Raw genomic sequence first — 26,529 nt, 5'->3', positions numbered from 1 at the left:
CCAAGAATGGAGGTCGGCCACCGTCAAAAAAGAAATATTTTTAAAAATTTCAAAATTTTATTTACCCTTATTATATTAAAGCAAACATTATGTAGTAAGGATCTGAGTTTAGACATATGGAAGAATGTCATGCACTATCTTTAAAGTCATGAGATATCCCCAATTTTTTCGGTAAAGTAAAATAAATATAAAATTATTTAACTCACGGTGGCGTTCGGTTGTCATGACTAAAAATCACTATCCATCTAGGATTAAGTTGTGAGATTATTTTAATTGAAAACGAAAGACTATCCATCTAGGATTAAATTGAAGAGATTAATCTTATAAACCAAACATGATAATATTTAATCATAAAATTTAGTCTCCTACTATTTAATTATTTAATTCACAACTACTATTTGATTGCCCAATGCTCATACATTCCTGTGTTCTGCCGGCTTTAGCATAGTTCATTAGCTAAAAAGGAGAAAAAATGAACATCAATCCCATAGATTTTAAAATTAAAAAGAGTAAATGCCAAAACTGGTTCTGAACATATGACTATTTTACGATTTTGGTCCTAAATTTTATCTTTTTTATTTTTTGATCCTGTACATTTCAAATCGGATCACAATTGGTCCTCCGTTAACAATTCCGTTAAAAACTAACGGTCAACCGGTTTAATCCTGATTTTGACCAAATTTGACTTTTAATTCTGATTTTTACTCCCTAATTATATCCTTAATTATTTTAATAAACTATCATTTAAAATATAAAATAAATAATTAAAAAAGAAAATAAAATAGAATGGGTTATTCAAAAACATGGCTGAGGAATTTATGAAATAATCCCCCTTTAGCATTAGAATTTTTTTTACGGCAATTTACAACAATGCATCTTCTTCAGACTTCTCTACTCTCTTCCTCAGGTTCTGGATGTAATGTAAAATGGGGGAAAAGGTTCATGAGTTAAAAAAATAGACGCGGGTGAGAGCGTTCAACGGTGCACCGGCGTCGAGGAGGGCTCTGACCACTTCCGAGAAGCCATTCTTGGCGGCAGCGGCGTGAGGCCTTCAGCGTCGAAGTAGGTGACATCAGCTCTAGATGCAGTCAGAGAAATCATTCGCTCGAGCTCGCCGCTTTGCGCGGCCTCGCAGAGGGATTCTTCTGCTCGATTCTCCGACATATCCGCCGCCGCCTTAAACCCTTTCAATTTCAGGAAGAGGGGTTTGTTTTAATATTATTTGTTTTATACATTAAAATAATTAGGGATTAAAAAATTAGAATTAAAAGTCTAATTTGGTCAAAATTAGGATTAAACTCGTTGACCGTTAGTTTTTAACGGAATTGTTAATGGAGGACCAATTGTGATCCAATTTGAAATGTGCAGGACCAAAAAATCAAAAAGATAAAGTTTAGGACCAAAATCGTAAAATGGCCATATGTTCAGGACCAATTTTGGCCTTTACTCAATTAAAAAATAAAAAATTTACTTCTCAGTTCCATAATAAGAGTCACATTTTATCATTTTAGTCCATACTACAATAAGAATCATATTTCACTTTTACCATATTTTATATCTCACATTTTACTAACTCCACATTTTATTATAAAATTAATATAAATAAATGGATCCATATTACACTAACTTATCCAATCCATTATTTTCTATATTTTTTTAAAACTCGTGCCGACACAAAGCGTGACTCCTATTGTGGGATTGTGGGAGTATTTTGTTTTTATACTCATCACATCATACTTAAATTTAAATATGATAAAAACAATTTTTTTTTAAAGTATGATAAAAGTAAGGATGATGTGCTAATATATTTGATTTTTATTAAAATAGTATTTATTAATTATTTGATTTTGTAATACTTATTTTAAAATTTGATTCATGGAATAATTGTCAAAACTTTTAAAAACTAATTTTAAAAGTTGTGATTTTGATCATAAATCAACAAAAAATTTAATCTAATTTGAAGAACCATCCCTATTTTTTTTTTCAGACACTCAAATTTGAGAAAATTCGGAAAAAGGGATTAATTTCTCTAACCTTTCGAAATGAGGGATTAATTTCGCTGACCTTTCGAAATATGAATCTGAGGCATGCGAACTTTTCGGAATAAGGGATTTTCGATTTTTTATGCATTTTCTATTCTTTTTAATGATTATTTTGTTCATAACATTTATTAATCGACCAAATTACCCTCCATAAGAGCATCTCCGGTGGCGCCCTTCCCACTAGGACTTCCACTAGGACTTCCCACAAAAACCTCCTGCCACGTTACTAGGACTTCTCATCCCACTGCACAATGTAGGACTTCCACTAGGACTTTCCGCAATAAAATAAAATCACAATTATTCAATTTATACGTTTCAAATTTACGAAATTTAACGAGCCGTACATATAGAGCCGTATTTATAGAGTTTAAAAAAAATTAAATTTTAACTCGGACGTCCGACCCCCTCCACAATGGCGAACGTCAGGTAGGACGTTGCGAGGATATACGAGGACATCCGACGGGTTAATGGGACGAGCGTGTCTGACCTTTTGCTCCACAATGGCGGACGTCGGGTAGGACTTCCGCGACGTCCGCCGTTGGAGATGCTCTAAATTTTAACACAATTTATAAAAAAACCGCTTTTCTCCAAACCTTCTTCCAGCCCCCTCCGTTCTCATCCCCAACGTTTTCGTTTTCATCAATCAAGCTCATATATTTTTGCTTAAGTTCATCAATTGGAGCTATTTGTGTTAAAATTTGGAAATTCCCTTCTCTCTTCTCCGCCGCTTCCCCCCCATCGTCCACCACCGGGATCACTCCGGCCCCCACTGATACCCTCTGCACCGTGCTCAGCACGTACCAATTCGACTCATTGCACCCGCGCGTGCCCGCACTGTCTCTCGTTGCAGTACATCTTCCACACCAGCTCCCTGAACAGTCGCGAAGCCGATCTCTGTGGCCAGCGCGATCCTCAGCATCCCCGCCGACATCTCATTCACCAGCGTAGCGGTGGAGATGGCGAATTCGACTAGGAAAACGGGGACGGATCTCAGATCGTACTGGACGGCGAAGCTGACGTTGCCGCGGCGCCTCCCGAATAGGGTTCCGGTGACCTTCCGGCCGAGGGAGGGGGTGATGGAGAGGCGGCCGGGGGGAGGCCCAGGGAGGGAATGTGAGGATGAAGAGGAGGGATCGGAGGAAGGAGGCGACGCCGCTGCGGCCGCCGCGAATTTTGTCGAGGCGGCGGTGGTGGCTGCGGCGGTGGGAGTGTCGCCGCCGTGGACAACGGTGCGGTGGTAGAGCTCCTCCGCGTACTCGAGGTCGGAGATTTCGACGTTGGAGGTGGAGCAGGCGAAGGAGGAGGGGATGATGTTGGTGGTGCTTTGAGTGCTCTGGCAGCTGCTTGCTCGCGAAATATTCGCTGGAATTTCCAAATATCTCGTGGCGGCAATGTTTGATGTTTCTGAAATTAATGAGCGGAGGAGGGCGGAAGAACGTTGGCAAGTTTTTTTTATAAATTGTGTTAAAATTTATGGAGGGTAATTTGGTCAATTAATAAATATTAGGAACTAACAAATCATTAAAAAGAATAGAAAATGCATAAAGAATCGAAAATCCTTATTCCGAATAGTTCGCATGCCTCGGACCCATATTTCGAAAGGTCAGCGAAATGCGAAATTAATCCCTCGTTTTTCTAAAATCTCTCAATTTGTACCTGAATTAAACAAAAAGAAAAGAAATGCTAGTCCCTACTTGCTCAGTCGCTCAACCTCTCTATCGTCTCGCTCCGCTGCACCCGCGCCGCCGTTCATCCCGCCCACCTCCCGCATCGCCGCCTCCCCCTTCCTCAGTCCTGACGCCCCATCTCCACTATTACGCCCCTTTCCAAAAATCCCGTCGACAGGTGAGCCTTTTATTTTGAAATCGTTCTTGTTTTTGAAAAAATCGTTCTTGTTTTTCTGTTGAAATTGAAATTGGATGAATAATGCAAATATTGATTCATGGGTTGGTACCTGATTCTGCTTATTGTAAAAATGGTATTTTTGTTATGATTAATTTTACTTTCAGCGCATATAATTCCTTGAATTCTTGATTGATTTGTAGTTGTTCCTCAACCAAATTGTAGGAGAAATTAATGTCTTACACATATGTTTTGCGTGATTGTTAATCGAATTTAGTAACTTTTGTAGTGTTGATCACTAGAAGCTAGAATTAAATTTAGGGAATGCAGAGTGTTTCTGCTATTTTTGTTTAAAGAAGTAGTAGTATTTTTTTAAAAAAAATAGTATTAAGCTTGTTTGTTCTGTGATATTGGCCGCAATTCAATCCAATTTCGATACAGCGAAGAATGCACTCGTGAATCGTGATTTATGCTTTTGAACTATAGTTCATTAGATTTGGTATTTTGGTTCATTTAGCAAATATGGTGAAGAGTGCACTTGTGAATCGTGATTTATGCTTTCGAACTATGGTTCGTTAGATTTGGTATTTTGGTTCATTTAGCTACTCATGGATGAGCTAATCAGATTGATTGTCTATTTATTATTTTGTTTGTAATTTGTATTGCTGCTATACAGTTGGCTCTGTTTGATACCGAGGCATAACCAAAGTCCCTCTACTCATTTGATTGAGTTGAAACTCGAATGCTTGTGGTTCGCAAAATCCCTGCCCTCGTCACTGGCACGTCCACGAGCACATTGTCTTTTATCCGGACCCTGACCTCTGGAGCCAGTTTATTTTGTAACAACGATGGTGGTGGTGGAAGTATTAGAGGCTTGCCCAACGATGACTACTTTGCTACGATTCACCACATATCCAACATTGTGCGACGTGATATATACATGGAGCGCACCCTCAATAAGATGCGTATATCAAAGATTGTAAACTCAGAGCTAGTTTATCGTGTCTTCCGTAGCTGCTGCAACTGTGGGATAGAATCTTTTCGCTTCTTCAATTGGGCAAGGACACACCACCCAAATTATGAGCCTACCACCGTTGAGTTTGAAGAGCTCCTCAAAATCTTAGCTCGAAACCGCAATTGGGAGACCATGTGGAAGGTAGCAGGAACTATGAAAGCACAGAACTTTGCTATATCTCCATCGGTTGTCTCTTTCATTATCGAGCAATATGGTAAAAATGGTCTCATAGATCAAGCCGTCGACCTTTTTAACGGCCTCAAAAACTTTGATTGTCCGCAGACGACTGAAGTATACAACTCCTTGCTTTTTGCTCTATGTGAGGTTAAGAACTTCCAAGGGGCGTATGCTTTGATAAGGAGAATGGTTCGAAAAGGGACCGTTCCTGATAAGCGAACCTATTCGGTTCTTGTTAACGCGTGGTGCTCGGCAGGGAAGATGAGAGAGGCTCAGGAATTCTTGGAGGAGATGAGTAAAAAGGGGTTCAATCCTCCTGTCCGCGGCCGAGATTTGCTGGTAGATGGACTACTAAACGCAGGGTATCTCGAATCAGCTTTAGGGCTGGTTCGGAAAATGACCAAGGAAGGCTTCGTGCCAGATGTAGGCACGTTCAATTCGTTGGCAGAAGCTCTATGCAATTCTGGCCAGATCGACTTCTGCATCGATCTTTTTCATGATGTTTGTGGACTCGGGTTTTGTCCCGACACGAGCACTTACAAGATCATGATAACTGTGACGTCGAAAGTTGGAAAAGTTGACGAGGCTTTTGCATTACTTCATAGGTCCATCGAGAATGGTCACCGTCCGTTTCCCAGCTTGTATGCTCCAATCTTGAAAGCTCTTTGCCGGAATGGACAGTTTGATGATGCGTTCAGTTTTTTCTCTGATATGAAGGTGAAAGGCCATCCCCCAAACCGTCCCGTGTATACTATGCTTATAAAAATGTGCGGACGTGCTGCTAGATTCGTCGAGGCTGCCAATTATTTGGTGGAGATGACTGAGTTAGATCTGTTACCTATGCCACAAAGCTTTGATATGGTTTCTGATGGCTTAAAGAATTGTGGCAAACACGATTTAGCCAAACGAATCGAACAGTTAGAGATATCTGCCCGGGGCCTCTGATTCATCGACTTCTAACACCTACTTCTTCTTGCTCTTTGTGGATTTAGGTAACAACTTATCTTCCTTGAAGATTGAATCAATTTGGGAAAAGAAGATTGAAGATTGGTTATTTGCTTTTGCAGGTCATCCAAAGAAGCCAAGAATCGCAGTTTGGGCCCGACCGCCATGTGAGCTGCGGTTAGCACAAGGGTGTTGCTTAGATCACAAATCTTGATGTTCAACGACTTTATTCTTCCCAACTAATCGTTTGTGATATCAGAGAGTTGACGGCCGAGATTCGTTGTCTGCCACAAGCGGCAATGGACCATGCTTATCACCATCCAGTCCACACTTTTGAGCTAGCAGAGACCCCCCTCCTTCACTCCCCCTTTTTTGCCTTTAGCCTTTGCGTAGAACTTGCAACTCAAGATGTATAGCAACAAATATCTGACGAAATACAAGTGACAGCTTTTTATGTGGCTTGTCTGATAAGATCTTCTTCTACATGAGAATGATGTGGAATTGTAGATGATAATTATGCATATGTTGGTTTATTTATTTAAGGGCAAATTGCCAATAAAATTGTGAGTTTTGGTTTTTGAGTTGTAACTTTATAAATGGCTAATTTTGAGTTGTAATATCATAATTTTGACAATTTTTAAACTGTTTCTTGCATGCTACGCGTTTAAATTTGTTAAGTTGACGTTTAATGTGACCGACTAAGTGTATTGAACGACATTGTTTAAATAACTAAAAGTTAGATCCATATATTATCTTTCATCTGTTGCGTCATACATTGGATTATGGGACAATTGAAGGAAAAAATGTCAAAGTTATGATAGTAGTCGAGCGGAAGGGATTACCTATAACAACCCTAAAACACACACAACAAAATAAAATGGATCCACCATCACTTATTAAAATTGCTCATGTTTGTAAGATTATTTCGTGAGTGTGTTTTAGGATTTGTTTTAGGGTTTTTTTGTAGATGATCCATTTCCTCGAGGTATTTAAAAAAATTGTGAGATTGACCAGAATTTGACCATGTTTATTGGTTTTTCCGATAATTTGCCCTTATTTAAATGACAATGCACTTGATTTGGCATGCAAGTGAAAAAGAATGGAAATGACGAAATTAATTCATAAATAAATGAGAATCAAGATTTGTGATTAAACATACCTATGTTTCTTTATTGGTATTGATTTCATGTGACAAAAAAAAGGTTGGATTTGAGTTATTCTGAGATCTTCCCAACTGTAAACGGTCGCCTCACACTGCATTCATTGTATTCATGGTTTAATAAGGTCAAAAAAAAGTTAATGCCTGCATCACCATATTATGATCCACATCCATAGAGATATTTTCCATTATAGTTAATTAAATTTTTCCCCCCTTTTTCAGTGGATTAATCTCGTATTTCACTATACTCACTTTCCCCAATTTTCCACACACGTATTCTGCATGGGATTTACACATACATTGAATTTACAACAAATATATGTATATGCTGCATATATATATAAATGATCACAACATCCATCATTTCCCTCTCGCAAAAATCATGAATTCTCTCTTCACATTCTTCACCGCTCTCTACACTCTCTCACTCCTCTACTTCCCCTCTCTCTTCTCCCGCTTCCTTCTCTCTCCCGTCGCACTCTCCACTTTTGCTCTGTTGCTCTATCTCCTCCGCCTCGGCGCCGCGCAGAGATCTACAATCAATCGAATCGAATCCGATCTCGTCGAATCAGATTGCACGCCGCAAATTGAAGAATTCCGCGAGGTCGAATTCGACGAATTAGGGGAATTACAATGCCGGAGCTACGGATCCGATTTGAAGCAGGATCCGCGGCAATTGTACGTGGAGTGGGACGTCCGAGCGCCGCTGGAGGTTATACACGAGGAATACGAAGGAGAGGACGCCGCCGATGATAAATCGGAGGAGAAGCGGGAGGCGGAGATGAATTCGATTCGGCGGTACGCGTCGCTGTCGCTGATTTACCCGGAGTCCGACAGCGGCGACGAATCGTCGTCGGAGGGTGAGTCGCCGGAGAGCGCGTGGTTCCGGTGGGAGGTGGAGGAGGAGGATAGGGAGGGGTTGATTGAGATCGCGTTGGATGAGAAGAGGAGCAGCTGTGGCTGCGAGGTGGAGGAGGATAACTTGATCGAGATCGATTTGTCGCCGGAAAGATGACGTGGATTTCGGAGGGGATTGATTAATCGATAAGTTTTGGTAAACAGTGATTAGTTAATTAATTGAAAGGAGAGACGTTTCTGGGGTTCTGGGTTTTAGAATGTTGAGGTTTTTTACCGCTGTATTAGACAAGGATTAAAGCGTGGTTAATCGCTAAAACCCAAAGAGATTACTAATGATGCTGTAATTACCGGTGTGCCCTCGCAGCCCCAACTGTTCCTCTGTTACCTCTTGATCATAATTTCGCGTTTTTTTCATCAAACAAATTTTTTCATTGTGTTTATTACTAGTATATCATAATGTATACACAAGAGAAACATACAAAAAATTAAAATAAATAATACTCCTTCCTTCATTCGCCATTACTTATTATCAATTGATTCTAGTTTAAGAAGGTAAAAGAAAGTGGTAAGAAAAATATTAGTGGATGCAAATTTAATGTTTACATATCATTTTAGTTTTATAATGATAGAATGTAAGTGAAATGAGTTAGTGTAATACAAGATCTATTACCAAAAATAATAAAAAGTAAATATAATAAGCATTAACTGATGGAGAAAGAAACTTGTAATTAGTAGTATGAGACTCAACCCCCAATCATATTTTGGATATAATTGAATCCTTTATTTGAAAGAGTGAATTACATATTTAGGACTTATACTTATCACGACGCACGTTTGCGGTCTCTATACTTACAAAATATCATTTGCGGTCTCTATACTTGTATTTATGCACGTTTTAAGGTTCTTTTCTTTTTTTGACATTTTTTAGGACACAAATACCCCCAAATAGATGAAGGGCAAATTTATATATTACTATTTTCTCTCCTTTTTCTTTCTTCTTCATATTTTCTCTTTCTTCTTTTTGTAAATGACTTGTATAATTAGTACAAAAATTGAGATGAGACATATTTGAAGAAAGAAATTAGACAAATCAAATGTTCAGCTGAGAAGTTTATTTTACATTATTTTGTTAGAATTGCGAAGATAAATTTCTGATGTGAGAACCCACATAAGTCGCGGGCGCTGCGCACTTGCTAAATACACACAACCAAAATTACCATAATTTCATACATTCCATTTATCGCTTATTATTCCTCACTTTACGATTGATTAGATTCAAATATTCACTTGTTGAAATTCGTCGTTCAAATTTTTAATCTTTTATTTACGGGATCATTAACTATAATACTCCACATTTGAAGCATAATCACAAATACTCTAGTGTGATGAAGAAAAATGACGTGGAAATATAAAATTTATCATCATATGATTAAATTTCTCAAAAAATTTAACAGAATACAAGGAAATAAGATTAACAAACCCATAATTTTAGTTCTAATTTTATTATAGACAAAGGAAAAAGAAAGAAGGAGGATGAAAGAGAGAAAATAGTGTATAAATTTTTTCTTTGGGGGTATTTTTATCCAAAAAAATATTAGAAAGTGAAAAGAACCTTAAAACGTGCATAAGTACAAGTATAAGGACCGCAAATGATATTTTGTAAGTATAGGGACCGCAAACGTTCGTCGTGATAAGTATAGGTCCTAAATATGTCATTCACTCTATTTTAAAAGTTGGAAACTTCTATAGGGCACGATCCTAAAATTGCATCCATTTTAGTGGGAAATGATCTTTTTTTAGAGGAAAACTCTTTTTGGGTAGACACTTATTCTCTCTCTCTTTTTATTTTTTTTTTTATTTTTCTCTCTTTCTTTGCAGATTGTGGCATCACAATTGTGGGTTAGATTGAGGAGTAAAAGGTGCTTTTCCCATAGATTAGGTGAGGAGCACTTGGGCATGTGGAAAGGAACATGGTTTGCAGTGCATGAATTTCTTGACCGAAAATGATATATGACTAAGAAATGATGCTACACAATCCACTATGACTGTTGCATATTTCTTCACCATTCCTTTCTATAATTAGTCTCTTTACCATTCTGCAATTGCCATGCCTTTGCTCCATTGGCAGCTTTTTTTGTTATTAATTAGATATCCAATATGTATTGTATCCAATCACTGATATGGGAAACGGTATTCGTAGGATCGGCTATAGTGAAGAACGTCGTCACAGGCATCGAAAGGTAGATGTCGTGCGGCAGCTATCATTGGCATTAACCAACGCACAAAGACCAGAAGTGAATCCCAATTCTAAAAGGAGAGGCAAAGTTGTTGAACCGTGCACGATGGGATCAGTGACAACTCCAGTCAATTTTATGGGGTTTATCGACCTTCATGAGCTAGCAGTAATATCAGTTGACCTCGACCCCATCTGGATCCGCCATTAATTAATGCAGTGTGGGTGAAGATCCTTTGATCTTGGGTCCATTATCCAAGTCCAATCTTTTGATAGGTATTCTGAGCATAATTCAGGAAAATCTTCACAATATGGCAATAAATTATCTTAAACGTAATAAAATTAAATAAAAATATACTGCAATTTAGCACATTTTGCATGAACGAGAATACAATAGATATTGAATCATTGATCATATATAATGAATTGACTAATATCTCTATTTATGAGAAATGATCATGATCATGTCTTATCATTAATTCTAATATAAATGACGAATAAAAATCATAATTAAATTAAACTTTGTAATTTTACATGCAATTAATCCTTATAAAAATAGTGGTGTTGCTGATACCAACAATAACCATATTGGAGTAGGCAAAAATTTAATAGAAAAGTTTCCAATTATGGTGTTGGGCCGCAGGAAAGGCCCATCAATGGGTTTAACAATTGCCCTTAGGCGCCGCTTCAAGCTTTCAACGGATCATCGTTCCCAGCTCAAGGATCACTCAACTAGCTCGCTCTTAATGTACAATCGATTTCCTTGTTTCTATGAACAATTTTGTGAGCATCAATTGAATTTATTAGTCGCTTTGTAGTCTCAGGCGATCCAGCTCTGGAAATGCAGAAAATGGCGACTTTCCAGAGGCTTTCCGGAACTTTCCGCGAGAGTTGTGCGATTGCTAAAGCAACGAACGTTTTCACCATCGGGTATGGATGCCTCTGTCTATGATATGAATTCTTCTACTGCTTCGTGATTTTTTTCTTCTATTTTGTGGTCCTGTTTGATCAGGAAATGTAGTTTGAATCTGAAAGTTTTGTTTTCGTTGTAGCCTTATTTGGTAGTATTTGGTATGTTTGACACTTGATTAGTGAAATTTTCCTTCGATTTGAGTTAGATATTCGGGAAGTAACTGTGATAATATGGAATTGGTACATAATCGGAGAAGAGGATGTTCACTTGTTATTTGTGAAATTTGAATGAGCAATTGGCTTTGAAATAGAATCGCGCTAGACTCAATCCTGTTAATGGAGACGAATTTTCCATTGCTCTCATTGAATTAGTCTGTGAATTTTGAACAATGCTGATGGCCGATGCCCTCTGATGTAAAGGAACGCGGTAAAGGATGAGGGGTAAAATGAATCTTTAGGGCTTAGATTTGAAATATGTGTAATGCATATAAACAAACAATTCATTCTGCAATTATATATAGATTGTTGTTCAAGTATAGTGACGAAATGAATTGGTTCTTTGTTTGATAGTTTTATGAGTTCTACATTTTTTGTTGCTTCTTTCTGATTATATATTAGTATGATTCTTCATGTGTTTCAAGAAAGTTGTTTTTTGCTTGCACCTATGTCCATATATTCATTCCAGCATGGTTCTCTCAAGTTCATCCTTGATACTAAAGCATTCTAGTACTAAAACATACCTGTACCAACTGCAGTGGTGGTCAGGCTAAGTCAGGTAATGGAATGAATATTTTCAATGCAACTGCAGCTGATGGAAAGAATAAGATGAAGGTAATAATTGGAACTGGCTGCCCTCGACTAATTTCTTCAAGAACCTGAAATCTTCTCATGTGATGTTCAGGTGATATCACCATGTAACTATTTGCCATTCAATCAAATACGACGTGGAACTGTGGAACCACACAGCACCTTTGAGACAGTCCGCAACGTCGTCAGAAATGTAAGTATTGTGACACAGCAGTTTAAGTTCTACTGCTGAAAGTCCATTTTGTCTTGTTATATTCAATTATCCATACGACGTGCATGCTACTCTTCATTTTATTCAAGAAACTGATCATATTATCAGCATCTGTAATGGCCTAATTTTTCTACCTTTAGCTAATTACAATACTGGCTGTTCTCCAACCTGTCATTGTACTATGTGTAACTCATATGCAGAATATACGTGCACCTAAATGAATCCATTGTTTAATGGAATAACTCTGTTATCTAGATCATTTTGTGGCTACCCTTTCTAGGAGAAAAACATATTCATTACTCGATGCCAGAGTGTTAAATTTATTTAGCAATAAAGCATTTGTTAATAGTCCAATTCCAATATGACCAACAATTAAGTCAAGAAAGAGGGTATCTGTAGTGACTAGGACTAGCTTTTGATTTTGTTTAATGCTGTGTATGGCCATGCAGGTAGCAACACAGCAAGGTCCTCCGTGCTTCAGAGGTGAAGGACGTCGTTACTTCCATAGTTTCAGGTATAAGTCGAACTTGGTTTGTTCATGCTCTTCTGCATTTCTTCTGACTTTGTCCCCAGTACCCTCCCTGTAATATTAGCTAAACTAGACAGAATTGAAATGTAGTAAAATAGTCAAATAATTAATAAAAGATTTAATTTGATATTCTTTGGTGCGGAAGGTGTGTCATTGTCTGATAGTTCTTGGGCCTTATCATCGGGCTACAGGATAGATCGTTATGCTTATTTTCTAACATTATGATGTTGCTAAAGGTATAATCATTCTGGACTATTTGCTCCTTTGCGAGCAGAGCAGCCAGCTGCTCACCAGCTTCCAGGATCTGCGGCAAGGTGAGCTCTCGCTTTACTTGATTATATGGAATAAGTCTTCATTAAACAAATACAAATGCAGTGAAACATTGCCCTCTCAATATACAGGAGATTCTACCGCCGTGGTGAAAAGCCACCCAGTAGGACCCCGGACAAGAACCAAAATATACGTGATCACAGACGTAGACTGCTTGCTGCTAAATACGAATTGAGGCGAAACCTTTACAAGGCCCTCTGCCGTGATCCCGACCTCCCTAATGCTATGAGGGTAAAGCACCGTTGCAAGTTGTCGAAGCTGCCAAGAAACAGTTCCTTTACACGCGTGACAAACCGATGCATCTTCTCCGGCCGCTCCCGTGCCGTGTATAAGAAGTTCAGAATTTCTCGTATCCTTTTCCGGACGCTGGCGAATCAAGGCCAATTGATGGGCATAAAGAAGGCATCGTGGTAGGACACAAGAAGTAGCGTTATGCTTTTGATCAAAATAACAATGTACTGCGTCAATCTGAGATAGGATGAATCGAAGTGATGATTGTTTATTTCGTCTGCGTTTTATCTGGACTAACATCATAGGTAAGCAATGGTGCTTCATCATTTCTTCTAGAGGCAAAAAAATTGCATGACATCGAATATTGCCTCTTGTGACATTGTATTTAGCCTACACCTGTTTTGAATTGATAAAACAATAAGCTGTTTTGATTGTTTCGTAACTTCGATTTTATTTGGGCTACTCCTGTACCGTTCGTTGCTTGGTTGTTCCTCCTCCACTCGTCGTGCCCTAGTCGTCCCCCCTCCTCTATCACAGCACCGTCTTTTGCAGTATCCAACTTCATTTTTTATATTTGGGTCGGGTCGGGTTGGGTCGAGCTCGGTCCAAATTTGGGTCTGATGATGGGCCGGTTAAATATTTGGAGTGGGAGGCCCACAGTGGAAATGGGCCAGGAGTGCCACGCGGCAAGCCCCCACAGGTTTAAGAAAGTGAAATGGAATAAAAGGAAAAAGGATATGAAGAAAAGGAATTGGATAAGGATGGATTGGATGATTGCTGGTAACATGGGCTCCTTCTCAAAGCAGGGGAGACCACATTTTAGGTTGTCATTTCTGATGGAAATCACCACTTTTTCCACATTACCATCCAAATCCAAATTCAATTTTTTCTTTAATTTATATACATACAAGAAAGAAAGAGAAGTGGAAGAGGAAGGGGAAAGGGGGGCCATTTAATATGGTGGTGGTGATGTCTATTCATTACTGAATTCTTGGCCTTGCACAACATTATCTCCTCCATCTTTATCTAACTTTCCCAACTCTAACACTCCCAATCATTTCTTCCACATAAAATCACCAAAATTATTAGGCATTTAATGGTTCTTAGCCTTCCCATAAAAAACAAGAGCTGGATTAAGACCTAACAACTAATTTTGAAAATGAGCTCTATTATTCCTAATTCCACTAGTTTTTGAAGAAATCAGGAAAGCTGCTTTGCTAGTGACTTTCCAAACTATTAAAAGTGTGTTAACTTTTTTATACTTCATTTGATTATTATATTTCTTTTCAAATTGCAACTTTTTTTTTTACAAAAGTTCAGCCAAATAAAAAAAAAGATTAGCAAGTCTTTATGTATAATTATGCGCCATAATTATAAAGCGAGAACTAAAAGCATATCAGGACAGTATGAAATAATAATAACTACTATAAAGCAATTAAAACATCTTGCAAAAATTCCTGCGGTTTGGCAACTGCAATTTTTTTTATCAACTCTGCAATATTTTTTGAATAAGCTTTTTTGAAATATAGTATTTAGGTAGAGCACCATAATATTTAATTAGGATCCACTAATCATGTTTTTGAATGTGAGTGAGATAAATCCTGCAAACCGGTTTCCTTGGACAGTTGGACTTGTTTTCCATGATGGGCATCCAATCATTGCTTTCAAATAAATAACATTAATTTCTAGCTCCTACATAATATTATTACATAAGTTATTCATAAGTAAAATTTCGAAAATACAGTATTAAATTGACCTTCTGATTTAGCATACCATTTCGAGACATAAATATATTGTTTTAAGTAATACATCGAGTAACTCGTTATATAGCAGTAAAAGTAACAGCTACGAATTGGATTAGTTTCTCCTCAACAAATAATCGCTTGGGCCACTAAAATCCTATCTAATGGGGAGATAGTTGGAGAGGTGACAAAACCCTCCTATTTGACCCCTAAAATATTCACCCTAACCTCCCTTTTTCGTTAGGGGTTTCAAATTCCCACTTCTAACCTTTCAGGAACGAATGATCCGTCGAGAGAAAAAAAATTTACTTTCATTTTTCGGATAAAAAAGAAGATAGGCTTCTTGATTATTCATACTTTGGTCGGATTATAGGTACTGGTCGTTGTCTGTTGAATCTTTTGATTTTTGACTTAAAAAGTTAATAGAAGCTGCTAACCATTTTGTTTATATATCTAATACATCTTCCCATCAAGTTCCTATTGAGATATGATTCACACAAGTAAAGACACTTGTCATTCGTTGATTATCAACTCCATTTTAAGATGTCTAGATCAAAAAATATGACTTTCATATTAAGTTTTGAATCAGTATTTACTATAGAAGAGAGTTGTGAGGCCATATGTTAAAAGGAGAGACTCATAAGATCACAATGGCGAATGAAACTTTTGTACATTTTTCTTTAATTTATGACGTGATCTATATATCTTGACTGGATTAGAACCAATGAAAAAAAAAATCATTCAGTCAATAAATTTATTAAAACAAAGAGAATGAAACGAAAGATGAAATATAATGATTCAACTAAGTCCTTCCAAACACTTAAAAAGGAATTTTATGTATATACCACAAGAAAAAGAAATTAGGATATCGATTTCTCAAACAAATAAAAATGAAATGAAAGATGAAACATATGTTATAGTACCATGAAATAAAATTTGCTCTCGATGTTCCATTTGTTGGAATCTATGCCCGGTCAATAAACTTTGACCAATTATAATTTCAACGAGATATTTAATTTTGTGAAATTAAATAATATAGTGTCGATCTACGTTCGGAGTAGATGACCGTGGTATATTTATTTTCTCAAATCCGATTCCCGGTGAGTGAGAAATAATTGATTAAAGTTGTGCAAAATTGCAAACTTAATGAGCTATGAGAGAAGCTTAAGGAATAATTAAGAGAGTTAATTATCCCACATTGAAAGTTACAACCTTATTAAACTAGTATTTAATAAGAAGGACTATTACATGTAATAATTATAGTGGACTAAGATGGGTTGTAAGAGCGCCGCCCGCCCCGCCGCGAGCCTCGAGCCCGTGCCCTTGTCCTTGGACTTTGGGCCTGGTCGTGGGCTTGGTGCTTGGGCCTAGTTGCGGGCTTCACCACCGTTTCCACGTCAGCGAGCCAAGCGGGATGCCACCTCGTCAGTATGACGCGGTAAGCCAACGTGGCTGACACGTGATAGTCCGCGTCGTGAACGAGTCTTCTAGACTCGGCCTCTCTCGTAACCGACGACCGTTACGGTCTAGCATTAATGACGGCCATTATGGCCGTTGACCCCCTGCAGTGGACCGAGCCTATAAATAGGCTAGCCATTCCATCATAAGCTCTCTCTTTCTCTCTGCATTGTTCTTCTGTCGAAGCTCTGCCCTCTCCTCCATCCAGTTCGCCGGAGCGCTCTGCCCTCTCCTCCATCCAGTTCGCCGGAGCTCTGCTGATAGCGGTGCTGCTTCACCAGAGACGCAGCCGATTTATCTTTGGGGCCGAAACGCCAATCCGAAGAGCACTACCGGGGCGTATCTCGTCTTGCGGAAAGAGGCCTCCTCGACTCGGCTATTTACTGTTCTAAAGTTTGTAGTTTCGGTTTCCATTTGTAATTTTCGTTTCAGTTCTTTTCTGTATTCCTTTTTGGGTTGTATTACGTCCGATTATCTCTTGTAACTCCCTAAAACCAACACCATTTATTTTATTCATCTATGTAATATAACTTAGTAACACAAACATATACTCTAACTTTTATTATTACCAGATAACAAAAGTATTACTATTACAGTTACAGTCCAATGTGTAACTGTGGTGTGAATAGTGTGTTTCAACTTTCAGCTGAAATCCATTATCATCCCAGTTTTACAAAAATAACCAACCACATAACAACGAGGGCCCCTCTCTCTCTATATATTTTTAATCGTTTTTAATTAGTAAAATCATTATCTTATTTTCGTTGGTCAGAATTCTCACTGGCCACTATGACATCCACCATAATTTTTCATTCAAATTATGCTGGGTGGCTTTAATTCAGATTCATGTTGCCAAATAATTGCTCCTAATTATTATTAATAAAAAAGGTATCTCCCATTCGAAATCTTATTAAAATGTTCTACAGTTATTCCTATCTATGGGACAAATAAAAATAAAGGGGCTAACCGTCTCAAAATTGATAAATTTTAACCGATCCCATAACTTTAAATTAATCATAGCAAAAAATTAAAAAAAAAAAACCATAAAGTTTGAATTTATTCGCAATCACTCCGACAATAAAATAGGTCACATATATATAGCATATTATTGATGTTTTTTTAGAAAAAATTCACATAAATTTTTTTGCGAATAAACGACTCTCGACTGTCATATCAAATAATTTCACGATAAATTTCACAATGAGTTAGTAATTGCAAATAAATTCAAGTTGAATGATTTTTTCGACTGATTTTCAAAATCACGAGACAAGCCGCCAATATTCAACCAAAATTCATTTTTTTTTCAAAAAGTTTCCCTCAATAAAAAAGTCTTTATCCTAAAACAAAACCCCAACTTTTTTCAATTTTCAAAGGGTTTGAAGTCAAGTCAAACGGTCAAACGGAGAAGAAAAGGGTGTGACCGCGAAAAAGTGCAACTTTGGGTGATAAAGGAAGTTTAGGGATGTTAATGCAAATACATGAACATTTGTAAGCCGTCAAAAACATAAAAGCCGTTAATCGTTGCCGTTTAAGGAAAAATTAAGGCCGCGGTTAAAAGCTTAAAAAAAGAAAAACAAAACCGCTAATCAACCTAACATGCTCCGCTGGCCAACCGGCGCAGGACACGTGTCAGCACGAGAGCGGTCTCCATTCTCTGTCGACTTCACCTAATAATTTCAAGCTTTACGTACATACATACACACATTATTGTTCGTATTTTGCATCGGATATACATCTTGTTTCGTTATAAATATGAAAAATCATTTCTTTTTTAGGCCCTTTTTGTGAGTAACAGTAATTATTTGTTTGTTAATTATTAATTTTTATTTTATGTAATAAAATAATATGCAAGTGGGTTATCTGAGCTTTTCTTTGGCTCTTGGGTTCATCCAAGCATTCAATCACAGAGAGGTAAATCTCTACAGTTCTTTCTCCAGCTTTTCTATTTTTAGCTCCTTCACTTCATTGTCTGATCCAATCACTGTTGCACACATGTTGATGTTGCTATTTTGGATTCTGTTTGTGTTTTTTTAATTATCCGGGAAAAAGGCCTCTGGATCTAGAGATTTTGTTGGATATTGCTTCACGGATCTCTGTGTTCTGTTGTGGGAATTGGGTAGTGGTTGTTTGTGAAGGGGAATGTTGTGGTTGATTTCACATTTCTGTTGCTATTTTCTCTTTGTTTTTGTTTGAACTCTTTGGTGGAGTAGTTTTGGATTTTTCTAGGAAAAGGGTGTTGGGGAAAACAGTTGAGAGGTACAATTGAAGCAACAAGTTTGAGTTTTTTGATGAGTGATTACTTCTTGATCTCAATTCAAGCTTTGATTTTTAAGCTGGTATGTTGAACTGCTTTTAGTGGTTTCATTTAATAGTACTTTATTTCCTCTCCTTTCTTTTTGGGTTGGAAGAAAAAAGAAAGAATTTTTCTTTTTCAAGATTTCCTACTATTATGAATTTAGTATCATAAATTCTTGGATTAGCTGCTCACTCATATGAATCTCCCAATCTTTCTTTATAATTCAAGATTGTTTACAGTTAGAAACACATATGAATATAATGGTTGCTGATTTCTCTTTCTCTCTGTGTCTCCTTGTTTAAGATGTGCAGCTTAGGCGGGGTGTGAGATCTTGCTAAGGCCTAACTGGATCCGTCCTCGGAAAGTGAAATGGATCCAGAACCGAAGAAAGGGGATGATTCGCCATCGAACTCTGGCAACTCTCATGGACCACTCCACCCTCAATCACCATTCCCGGATGAAGTGTTGGAGAAAGTCCTGTCGTTCGTAGATTCGCATAAAGACAGGAGCTCAATCTCGCTTGTGCGCAAAGATTGGTATAACGCTGAGAGATGGACAAGATCAAAGCTTTTTATAGGAAATTGCTATGCTGTGTCACCAGAAATTGTGGCTAGGAGGTTCCGGAGAATTAAGAGTGTTACGCTTAAAGGGAAGCCAAGATTTTCGGATTTTAATATGTTGCCACTGGACTGGGGTGCTAATGTGTACCCTTGGTTGGTTATGTTTGCCAAAGTTTACCCTTTCTTGGAGGAGCTGAGGCTTAAGAGGATGACCATCACCGATGAGGGCCTGGAGCTCTTGGCGAAGTCATTCCCTAGCTTCAAGGCCTTATCTTTGTCAAGTTGTGATGGATTCACCGAAAATGGGCTTAAAGCAATTGCCAGTCATTGCAGGTGCTTACTACCTTTATATTTTATAAAGTTAGTTCATTTGTGGCTTCTATTACCAAAACTAGATCGTATAATCTGTTTACTTTCAAAGATGAGTTGCTTTTATTGAAGAAAAATAAACTATGATTTGCTTGTGTTTGTAGCATCCTAATTAATAGCATTACTAATTTAAATTAAATAACGTTTTTTCCATCTAGATGAATAGTCTTACTAATTGTACTTGGATTAAAGTTGTGTTTGTAGGATCCTATTTAATTGCATTTCTAATTTAAATTAAATAACGTATGTGGCTTCTCGATTAGGAATGAAGAAAATGGCTTGCTGTCTTTGTATGCTTCATTATGGATAAGCTGCATTTGCATATACCTGATTACTAAATGAAGATGCTTTTTGTAAATGAGAAATTTATCCCGGAGTCTTTTTATAGTGACCATCTTTTATGGTTGTTCCTTGTTACTTCGCATTTAACTGATGATGTGCCCTTGGTGTGACAGATTTTAAGCAAGTCTGTCTCTTCATGTTTAAGTGCAATTTCTTCGTAGTGATAAATGAACTACTTTGTTTAGTGATACATTCATGGCCAAAATCGATCTACTTGCCTAAGCTGATGCAAAAGGAAATTTAGTACTATCCAAATATATATTATTCGGCATAATAGAGAAAGGCGCTGCCAAGATACTGATAATTAAGAATAAGCATAGCTTGAGAATATTTTTGTAAATGGAAGCCAATAAGAAGGCACTGAAAAAGGATATGCTTGACTATGTTGCAAGCATGAGGTTAGTATACATAGATTGTTCTTGTTGACATTTTTCTGAGTTCGAAGTACTAAAAAGAAGATATTCATATTAGTAGCTAAAAAAGATATAGCTGTTGAACAGAAGACCCAGTTCATGCTATATGACTCAAAGAGAAGCCGATATCTAAGTTTGTGAGTTACTTTCAAAAGCGTGGCTTCTTGCAATGTATGTCGCCCCACTTGGGAACTGTAGGCCGTAGATGATTTCATCTACAGCTTGATTTTATATGATGTATAAATGTGAAGCAGTCCTTGTTAACATTCATGAAGGATATAATTTAATTTGTACATCTGTTTCCAGGAACTTGACTGAGATCAACATACAGGACAGTATAACAGAGGATGTCGGTGGAGGTTGGTTGAGTTGCTTCCCGGAAAACTTTTCTTCGCTGGAAATACTAAACTTCTCTAGTCTTAATAGTGATGTAAACTTTGATGACCTGGAGAGACTTGTTAGCCGGTGCAAACTATTGAGAGTTCTGAAGGTCAACGAGAGCATTACCTTGGATGAATTGCAACGGCTGCTTGTGCACGCTCCTAGACTAACAGAGCTCGGCACTGGCTCCTTCCTGCAAGAACTCACACCTCGCCAATATGAAGACATTGAAACTGCATTTTGTAATTGTAGAAATCTCCAGGTTCTTTCGGGTTTGTGGGAAGCAACTTCCGTATATCTCCCTCTTCTTTATGGAGCTTGTGCCAGCCTGACTTTCTTGAACTTGAGCGTTGCCCCCCTCCAAAGTGGTGAATTCGCAAAGTTTCTTGCTCACTGCCCCAATTTACGATGCCTTTGGGTAAGACTTCGTTTTTACTACTCTACTGAGATTTATTATGGAGAAACTTGATCATAAAATCATCTAAATACACAGTGCTTGAGTCTGATGATGCGTTTTCTTCATGAATCAACATTATTGCAGTTTCTTTCTTCTTCGAAATAGTATTGTTTGATTCTAATGACTAATCTCTTCAACTATAGTTATGTGTCTGATGTCACTTTACTTGTAGGTCATTGATACAGTCGAAGACAAGGGGCTCGAGGCTGTTGGTTTGAGCTGTCCCTTACTCGAGGAGCTACGAGTCTACCCTGCTGATCCATATGACCGGGATCATCGTGATGGAGTGACAGAATTGGGTTTCTTGGCAGTGTCTCGTGGATGCCCCAAACTCCACTATGTTCTCTACTTCTGTAGGAGAATGACTAATGCTGCTGTTGTCACCATAGTACAGAATTGCCCCAATTTCACTCACTTCCGTCTATGCATTATGACCCCGGGCCAACCAGACTATCTCACGAACGAACCCATGGATGAGGCCTTTGGCGCTGTTGTCAAAACCTGCACGAAAATCAAGAGGCTTTCAGTTTCAGGCCTTCTAACTGACCGGACATTTGAGTACATTGGCAAGTACGCGAAAGATCTTGAGACGCTGTCTGTGGCCTTTGCTGGAAGCAGTGATTGGGGGATGCAGTGTATCATGGAAGGCTGTCCCAAGCTGAGGAAGCTCGAGATCAGAGATTGCCCCTTTGGAGACGCTGCCCTGCTGTCTGGACGAGAGAAGTATGAGATGATGCGATCGTTGTGGATGTCTGCGTGCAGTGTGACCATGAAAGGCTGCAAACTGCTCGCGAGGGAGTCTCCAAGGCTCAACGTTGAGGTGATACGAGAGGAAGGAGGGGATGAAGATCAAGCCCTCAAAGTCTACGTCTATCGCTCTGTAGCCGGGCCAAGGAAGGATGCCCCGCCATTCGTTCTCACACTTTGACAGTCGAAGGAAAAAACCATTCTTGGTCAGTCTTTGTTCTCTCCCTTTGCTAAAGAAGTTTCTAGATCCTTCTTCAATAACTCACTGTCATGCTTGCAGGGCAACATTTCTCTATATGATTCGGGTCGAAAAGTCATGGAAGGTTTTCGAAGAAGATATAAATAAGAGAGAGGAGGTAAGTTGTGAAGCTTCCATGGACATGAGGCCTCCAGTTATGAATTTGTAGGGTGGCATTTTCTTTTACCAATTCTTGAAAGAATAGTAGAAAATCAGATGCAAGAAAGATCTCTGCCCCCTTAGTTGATTTTTTCCTATGTTTCTTGTTGTATTGTCAATGGCTTGAGGCTGTTAGAATCGAACGATTAACGATGATGAGGTGGCGCTGCGCGTTTGTGGCGAGTCTCGGCTCTGTCTGAAAGATGATCATATCAGAAAGGTGGAGCAGATTGGAAGTTGAATGTAGTTTATTTATGGTGTTAGTTTTGTAACATCATTTTGTGTAAGTGCATACTAATCTGGGATTAAGGATGGATAATGAGGTACATTTGTTTTAGGTTACTCTTACTACTATGTTTACTTTTTATGAGGAATGCCAGTTTCAGACCTTTTTAATTTCATGTGACTTTAGTGAATGTGTTATGAATTTAAGAAGAGGGAGAAAAGGAAATTTGGAAGGGACCTCAACTTTTAGTGAGTGGCTATATTATTAGGCCAATAAATAGGGTGGTCCTCATTTTAGGTTAAACTTGTTTTGTACTCAAAAGGGGTTCAATTATTATAGACAAATCTTAATTAGAATACTTAGAACTTTTTCCCCTTTTTGTACCAAACATGGGACAGCAATAAAATCAGAGACATTGTATGTATACTTCATTCCATCAATCCTAACTCTTATTTAATCCAAGAACTAAATTAATGCGGTTATGAGAGGCTGCATGTTCCTATGAACTGATTTTTTTAAAAGGTTATTCAAGAATAAAAAGACACTATAATTGAACCTAAATTATTGCATACAAGAATGAAAACACTACATTTATAGTATATTAGTATGGAAGAAAATTTGGTACTATAACATTAGTGTTATCATTGAAATATTCAATGATTAAAAATAGTGACTTTGGCAAAAGAATCAGTCATGACCAATAAAGATGCTTGAGAAGCCGACGAAGATGTTTAAGAGCCAACTAGGGTAGCATGTTTGGTTTGCATTCTTCTATATTCTTACATTGACAAAAAGATGGTGTACTAAAATGTTGATATTAGCTGCTTCATTCTGTTACGGAATTAAAAATATTTAAAAGAACAAAAGCCACGACCAAATATTAACCAGCAAAATAAGTAGTATCATGTTTTATAACTAAAGACAACATTCTACTAAGTAAGATAATCTCATAATCCTACCTGGCCCAATGGGCTTCGAGCTGAGGAGTAGACAAAACATAAAATATTGGGCCTTGAGTGAGGGGAGAGAGAAAAAATAAAATAGTAATAAACGCCGTCTGTGGGAATCGAACCCACGACCACATGGTTAAAAGCCATGCGCTCTACCAGCTGAGCTAAGACGGCTACATTTGTTTCAGCACTTTAATCTTATTTAGTCTGTGTTTCATCGACCGACTCTCAAATTTATCCCTCTCTTAATTGAGATACTCCTCAACCAACCCTAGGTGCAAGCTCCCAAATCCATCACAATTTCGAATCGCTAATTTCCAAAGAAGTTGAAGATTTTCTCGATTAATCGGAGATGCTGAGAGTAGCAGGGAGGAGGCTGTCTTCTCTCTCATGGCTGTCTGCTCAGCCTTCGTCCGCCGCGCTCGCCTCCAGGAATCCCTTCCCGCTCTCTGATTCATCCTCCAATGGCCGCACCGCCTCCGTTTCTTCACCCGCCGATTGCTTCAACTCATTTCCCAGTCTTATCCGAGGTTCCGGAATTTCTCAATTTAGAATTGTTTTGCACTTTATAAATATTTTATTTTTCGCCCCCTTTTTAGCTTTTCGTCTTTTAGAGATTAAATTTTTAGCAAGATTAGATAATTGAAACTTCTGGATTAATATGATTCTGAAACGGCCCTGTTATGATACCTTTTTTTAGTTGTATTATTGATTGAACTGCTCCCTATTTTTGATGTATTTCAAGACATTCAATTTTAGATTGGGACCGTGTCTACTTAGCTGGTATTCTCTATTTGTTGCACTAGATTAGTTTAGGGTTCATATTTCGCTTGAGACACGTTTTAGTGAATGCCCCGTCCATTTCAAATTAGTGCGATTCATTTTTATCAGAATGATCAAGCTTTATAGGGTCTTTGTGACACAATGAGTGTTAGAATTAGCCAACTTTCAAGAATTTCTTTTCAAAGACATGTGATTCTGCGCCATTGCGAAGCACGAGTTGCATACTTGCATGCATGGAGAGTACTTATTTAGCTAGTTTAACTTAAGAAGGTTAATATTTGTGTGAGAAATATATCATAGCAGCTTGGATGCAGTTTTGTGGCTTTTACCTCCTTGGTGTATGGTATTAAGTTTTCAGATTTTATACTCTTTCCTTTGAGATTCCGAAGATTGATATATGCAATCAGCTGTCGTGTGGTCTTTTAGGAGTTGTTTATTGGGTCTTTTTCTTGCTGTCCTTCCCTTTTACTGCCCTGGTTAGTGGTTTAGAGTATGAATAAAGACCCAGTCAGCTACATGTTAACATCCACTGAAGATATTAACGTGTAGGCTATTGCTTTAGCGTTATGGAACTCCACAATGACTTAAATCTAAGGTTTCAATTGTAATGATAAGTTTTTGTAATTTTTTTCATTGTTATTCTGTTCGGCGTTCTGTGCACAGATGACACTTTTGAACATTTATCAACATGCATTTTACTGTACTGAAATTTTGCTATGTCTTTGGGCTTGTCATGTATTCTGATTTAGCTTGAGAGAAGCTGAGCTCTTCATTCACTTCATTATTTTCACTTCTACAAATTTGTCTATTAGCCAAATTTGTCTTCATGTTATTTGCATATCTCCTCTTTTGATTAGATATTTAATATCCCAGTTTACTTTATTTTCAAGTAATTCTTAGTCCATGGGTAGCTTAGTATGGAGTGCACAAATAAATGCACTAGCTGCACTGTCTTGTCAATATGACTCTGTTTTGGTTCCGTTGGCTGGTAAACTGTGAATATGCTTCATTGGTCAGTCAATCATTTATATATAGTTATATAACATATTAAGTGCACATGTAGATGGTTTCCTTATCTCATCATAGTGTGTTGAGAGTTGTTTCCCCATGGTTTCTTAACTTTCTTTTAGCAAGTCTTCTTAAATTGATTTTGGTCTGGGACATATGCTAACAATATATCAACCTTTTTTGTAAACTTTTGCAGGCTTTTCTTCTAATGCCATTGCTCCAGGACAGGATATTGGTTTGATGTCTGAACTGCCTACAGTGGCAGCGATTAAAAACCCTAGCTCAAAGATTGTCTATGATGAGCACAACCATGAGAGATACCCACCTGGTGATCCTAGCAAACGTGCATTTGCGTATTTTGTTCTAACTGGAGGGAGGTTTGTGTATGCATCACTGGCCCGTCTCCTGGTACTCAAATTTGTTCTGAGCATGTCTGCCAGTAAAGATGTCCTTGCTCTTGCTTCCCTGGAAGTTGATCTATCCAGCATTGAACCCGGGACAACTGTTACTGTGAAGTGGAGAGGAAAGCCAGTTTTCATAAGGCGCCGTACTGAAGATGATATCAATTTGGCCAACAGTGTTGACCTCGCCTCCCTTCGTGATCCACAGGAGGATGCTGTTAGGGTTAAGAATCCTGAATGGCTTATTGTTATTGGGGTGTGCACCCATCTGGGTTGCATTCCTTTGCCAAATGCCGGTGACTATGGAGGTTGGTTCTGCCCGTGTCATGGCTCTCACTATGACATATCTGGTAGGATCCGTAAAGGACCTGCACCATACAACCTAGAGGTTCCCACATATTCCTTCCTGGAGGAGAACAAGTTGATGATCGGATGAGAAGTAACTTTGTTCTTTTTTTTCATTTCCTGCACCAAGAGCCAGAACCCGGAAGATTTTATAATCTTTTTATGCTTGTTTGTAAGTTGTAATTTCGTCTTTAAGGATGCCCAGTCATGCTTCATTTGACTTGGAACAGGGGCTCATGTTTTTTAAATAATGCTGGCAACTTTCTCTTTATTCTACCTGTAAACAGTTGGTTTCTGATATTATGATCTTTAGAAACTCTTTGTTGATTCTTGATGATTTTTTGCAGTAAAATTTTCCTCAAC

At 38.1% G+C, this 26,529-nt stretch overlaps 5 protein-coding genes, 1 non-coding gene and 1 pseudogene across 10 annotated transcripts; 5 read left to right on the top strand and 2 right to left on the bottom strand.

The window, feature by feature from the left end:
- Positions 1-2,397: 2,397 nt before the first annotated feature.
- Positions 2,398-3,634, bottom strand: LOC125188482 (protein MIZU-KUSSEI 1-like; annotated as a pseudogene).
- Positions 3,442-6,599, top strand: LOC125203484 (uncharacterized). The gene is made up of 3 exons (XM_048101874.2): positions 3,442-3,887; positions 4,561-6,068; positions 6,144-6,599. Exon 2 carries the CDS (start codon positions 4,627-4,629, stop codon positions 6,019-6,021), a length of 1,395 nt encoding a protein of 464 aa, XP_047957831.1. The 5' UTR covers positions 3,442-3,887; positions 4,561-4,626; the 3' UTR covers positions 6,022-6,068; positions 6,144-6,599.
- A 947-nt stretch (positions 6,600-7,546) lies between these two features.
- On the top strand, positions 7,547-8,478 carry LOC125188472 (uncharacterized). The gene has a single exon (XM_048085332.2). The coding sequence runs from the start codon at positions 7,563-7,565 to the stop codon at positions 8,193-8,195; it is 633 nt and encodes a 210-aa protein (XP_047941289.1). The 5' UTR covers positions 7,547-7,562; the 3' UTR covers positions 8,196-8,478.
- A 2,409-nt stretch (positions 8,479-10,887) lies between these two features.
- RPS14 (mitochondrial ribosomal protein S14) lies at positions 10,888-13,733 on the top strand. 2 transcript variants are annotated; one of them, XM_048108009.2, is made up of 7 exons: positions 10,888-11,019; positions 11,090-11,201; positions 11,939-12,014; positions 12,085-12,183; positions 12,651-12,715; positions 12,967-13,044; positions 13,132-13,733. In XM_048108009.2, the coding sequence occupies exons 2-7, from the start codon at positions 11,113-11,115 to the stop codon at positions 13,472-13,474; spliced, it is 750 nt and encodes a 249-aa protein (XP_047963966.2). In that variant the 5' UTR covers positions 10,888-11,019; positions 11,090-11,112; the 3' UTR covers positions 13,475-13,733. The 2 variants fall into 2 exon arrangements, with proteins under 2 accessions (XP_047963966.2, XP_088920245.1); XM_089064119.1 differs by having other exon boundaries at positions 10,967-11,019; positions 11,096-11,201.
- A 4,503-nt stretch (positions 13,734-18,236) lies between these two features.
- Positions 18,237-22,854, top strand: LOC125200934 (protein TRANSPORT INHIBITOR RESPONSE 1-like). Of its 4 annotated transcripts, none has more exons than XM_048098774.2 (5): positions 18,237-18,402; positions 19,099-19,680; positions 20,778-21,270; positions 21,482-22,262; positions 22,337-22,854. In XM_048098774.2, exons 2-4 carry the CDS (start codon positions 19,157-19,159, stop codon positions 22,235-22,237), a joined length of 1,773 nt encoding a protein of 590 aa, XP_047954731.1. In that variant the 5' UTR covers positions 18,237-18,402; positions 19,099-19,156; the 3' UTR covers positions 22,238-22,262; positions 22,337-22,854. The 4 variants fall into 4 exon arrangements, with proteins under 4 accessions (XP_047954731.1, XP_047954729.1, XP_047954730.1 ...); XM_048098772.2 differs by having other exon boundaries at positions 19,091-19,680; XM_048098773.2 differs by lacking the exon at positions 18,237-18,402 and adding an exon at positions 18,428-18,827.
- Positions 22,855-23,730: 876 nt separating this feature from the next.
- TRNAK-UUU (transfer RNA lysine (anticodon UUU)) lies at positions 23,731-23,803 on the bottom strand. The gene has a single exon. It is a non-coding gene; the product is annotated as a tRNA-Lys (tRNA).
- An 85-nt stretch (positions 23,804-23,888) lies between these two features.
- Positions 23,889-26,493, top strand: LOC125212679 (cytochrome b-c1 complex subunit Rieske-4, mitochondrial-like). Its single transcript, XM_048112913.2, has 2 exons — positions 23,889-24,159; positions 25,617-26,493. The coding sequence occupies exons 1-2, from the start codon at positions 23,982-23,984 to the stop codon at positions 26,255-26,257; spliced, it is 819 nt and encodes a 272-aa protein (XP_047968870.2). The 5' UTR covers positions 23,889-23,981; the 3' UTR covers positions 26,258-26,493.
- Positions 26,494-26,529: the final 36 nt, after the last annotated feature.

The sequence above is a fragment of the Salvia hispanica genome, chromosome 2 (genome assembly GCF_029641045.1).
Source record: "Salvia hispanica isolate PSC_SH4W2 chromosome 2, Shi_PSC_v1, whole genome shotgun sequence".
In the NCBI taxonomy this organism is placed as follows: Eukaryota; Viridiplantae; Streptophyta; class Magnoliopsida; order Lamiales; family Lamiaceae; genus Salvia; species Salvia hispanica.
The sequence above is the reverse complement of the archived record's forward strand: the minus strand, read 5'-3'. Positions and strand labels throughout refer to the sequence as shown.

Excerpts from the sequence above, each read along its gene's own strand:
- LOC125203484 (XM_048101874.2), top strand. The coding sequence starts at position 4,627 with ATGCTTGTGGTTCGCAAAATCCCTGCCCTCGTCACTGGCACGTCCACG.
- LOC125188472 (XM_048085332.2), top strand. The coding sequence starts at position 7,563 with ATGAATTCTCTCTTCACATTCTTCACCGCTCTCTACACTCTCTCACTC.
- RPS14 (XM_048108009.2), top strand. The coding sequence starts at position 11,113 with ATGCAGAAAATGGCGACTTTCCAGAGGCTTTCCGGAACTTTCCGCGAG. Across the intron at positions 12,716-12,966 it reads CGTTACTTCCATAGTTTCAG|GTATAATCATTCTGGACTAT; the intron begins GTATAAGTCGAA and ends ATGTTGCTAAAG. Across the intron at positions 13,045-13,131 it reads CTTCCAGGATCTGCGGCAAG|GAGATTCTACCGCCGTGGTG; the intron begins GTGAGCTCTCGC and ends CTCAATATACAG.
- LOC125200934 (XM_048098774.2), top strand. The coding sequence starts at position 19,157 with ATGGATCCAGAACCGAAGAAAGGGGATGATTCGCCATCGAACTCTGGC. Across the intron at positions 19,681-20,777 it reads GCAATTGCCAGTCATTGCAG|GAACTTGACTGAGATCAACA; the intron begins GTGCTTACTACC and ends ATCTGTTTCCAG. Across the intron at positions 21,271-21,481 it reads CCAATTTACGATGCCTTTGG|GTCATTGATACAGTCGAAGA; the intron begins GTAAGACTTCGT and ends CTTTACTTGTAG.
- LOC125212679 (XM_048112913.2), top strand. The coding sequence starts at position 23,982 with ATGCTGAGAGTAGCAGGGAGGAGGCTGTCTTCTCTCTCATGGCTGTCT. Across the intron at positions 24,160-25,616 it reads ATTTCCCAGTCTTATCCGAG|GCTTTTCTTCTAATGCCATT; the intron begins GTTCCGGAATTT and ends AAACTTTTGCAG.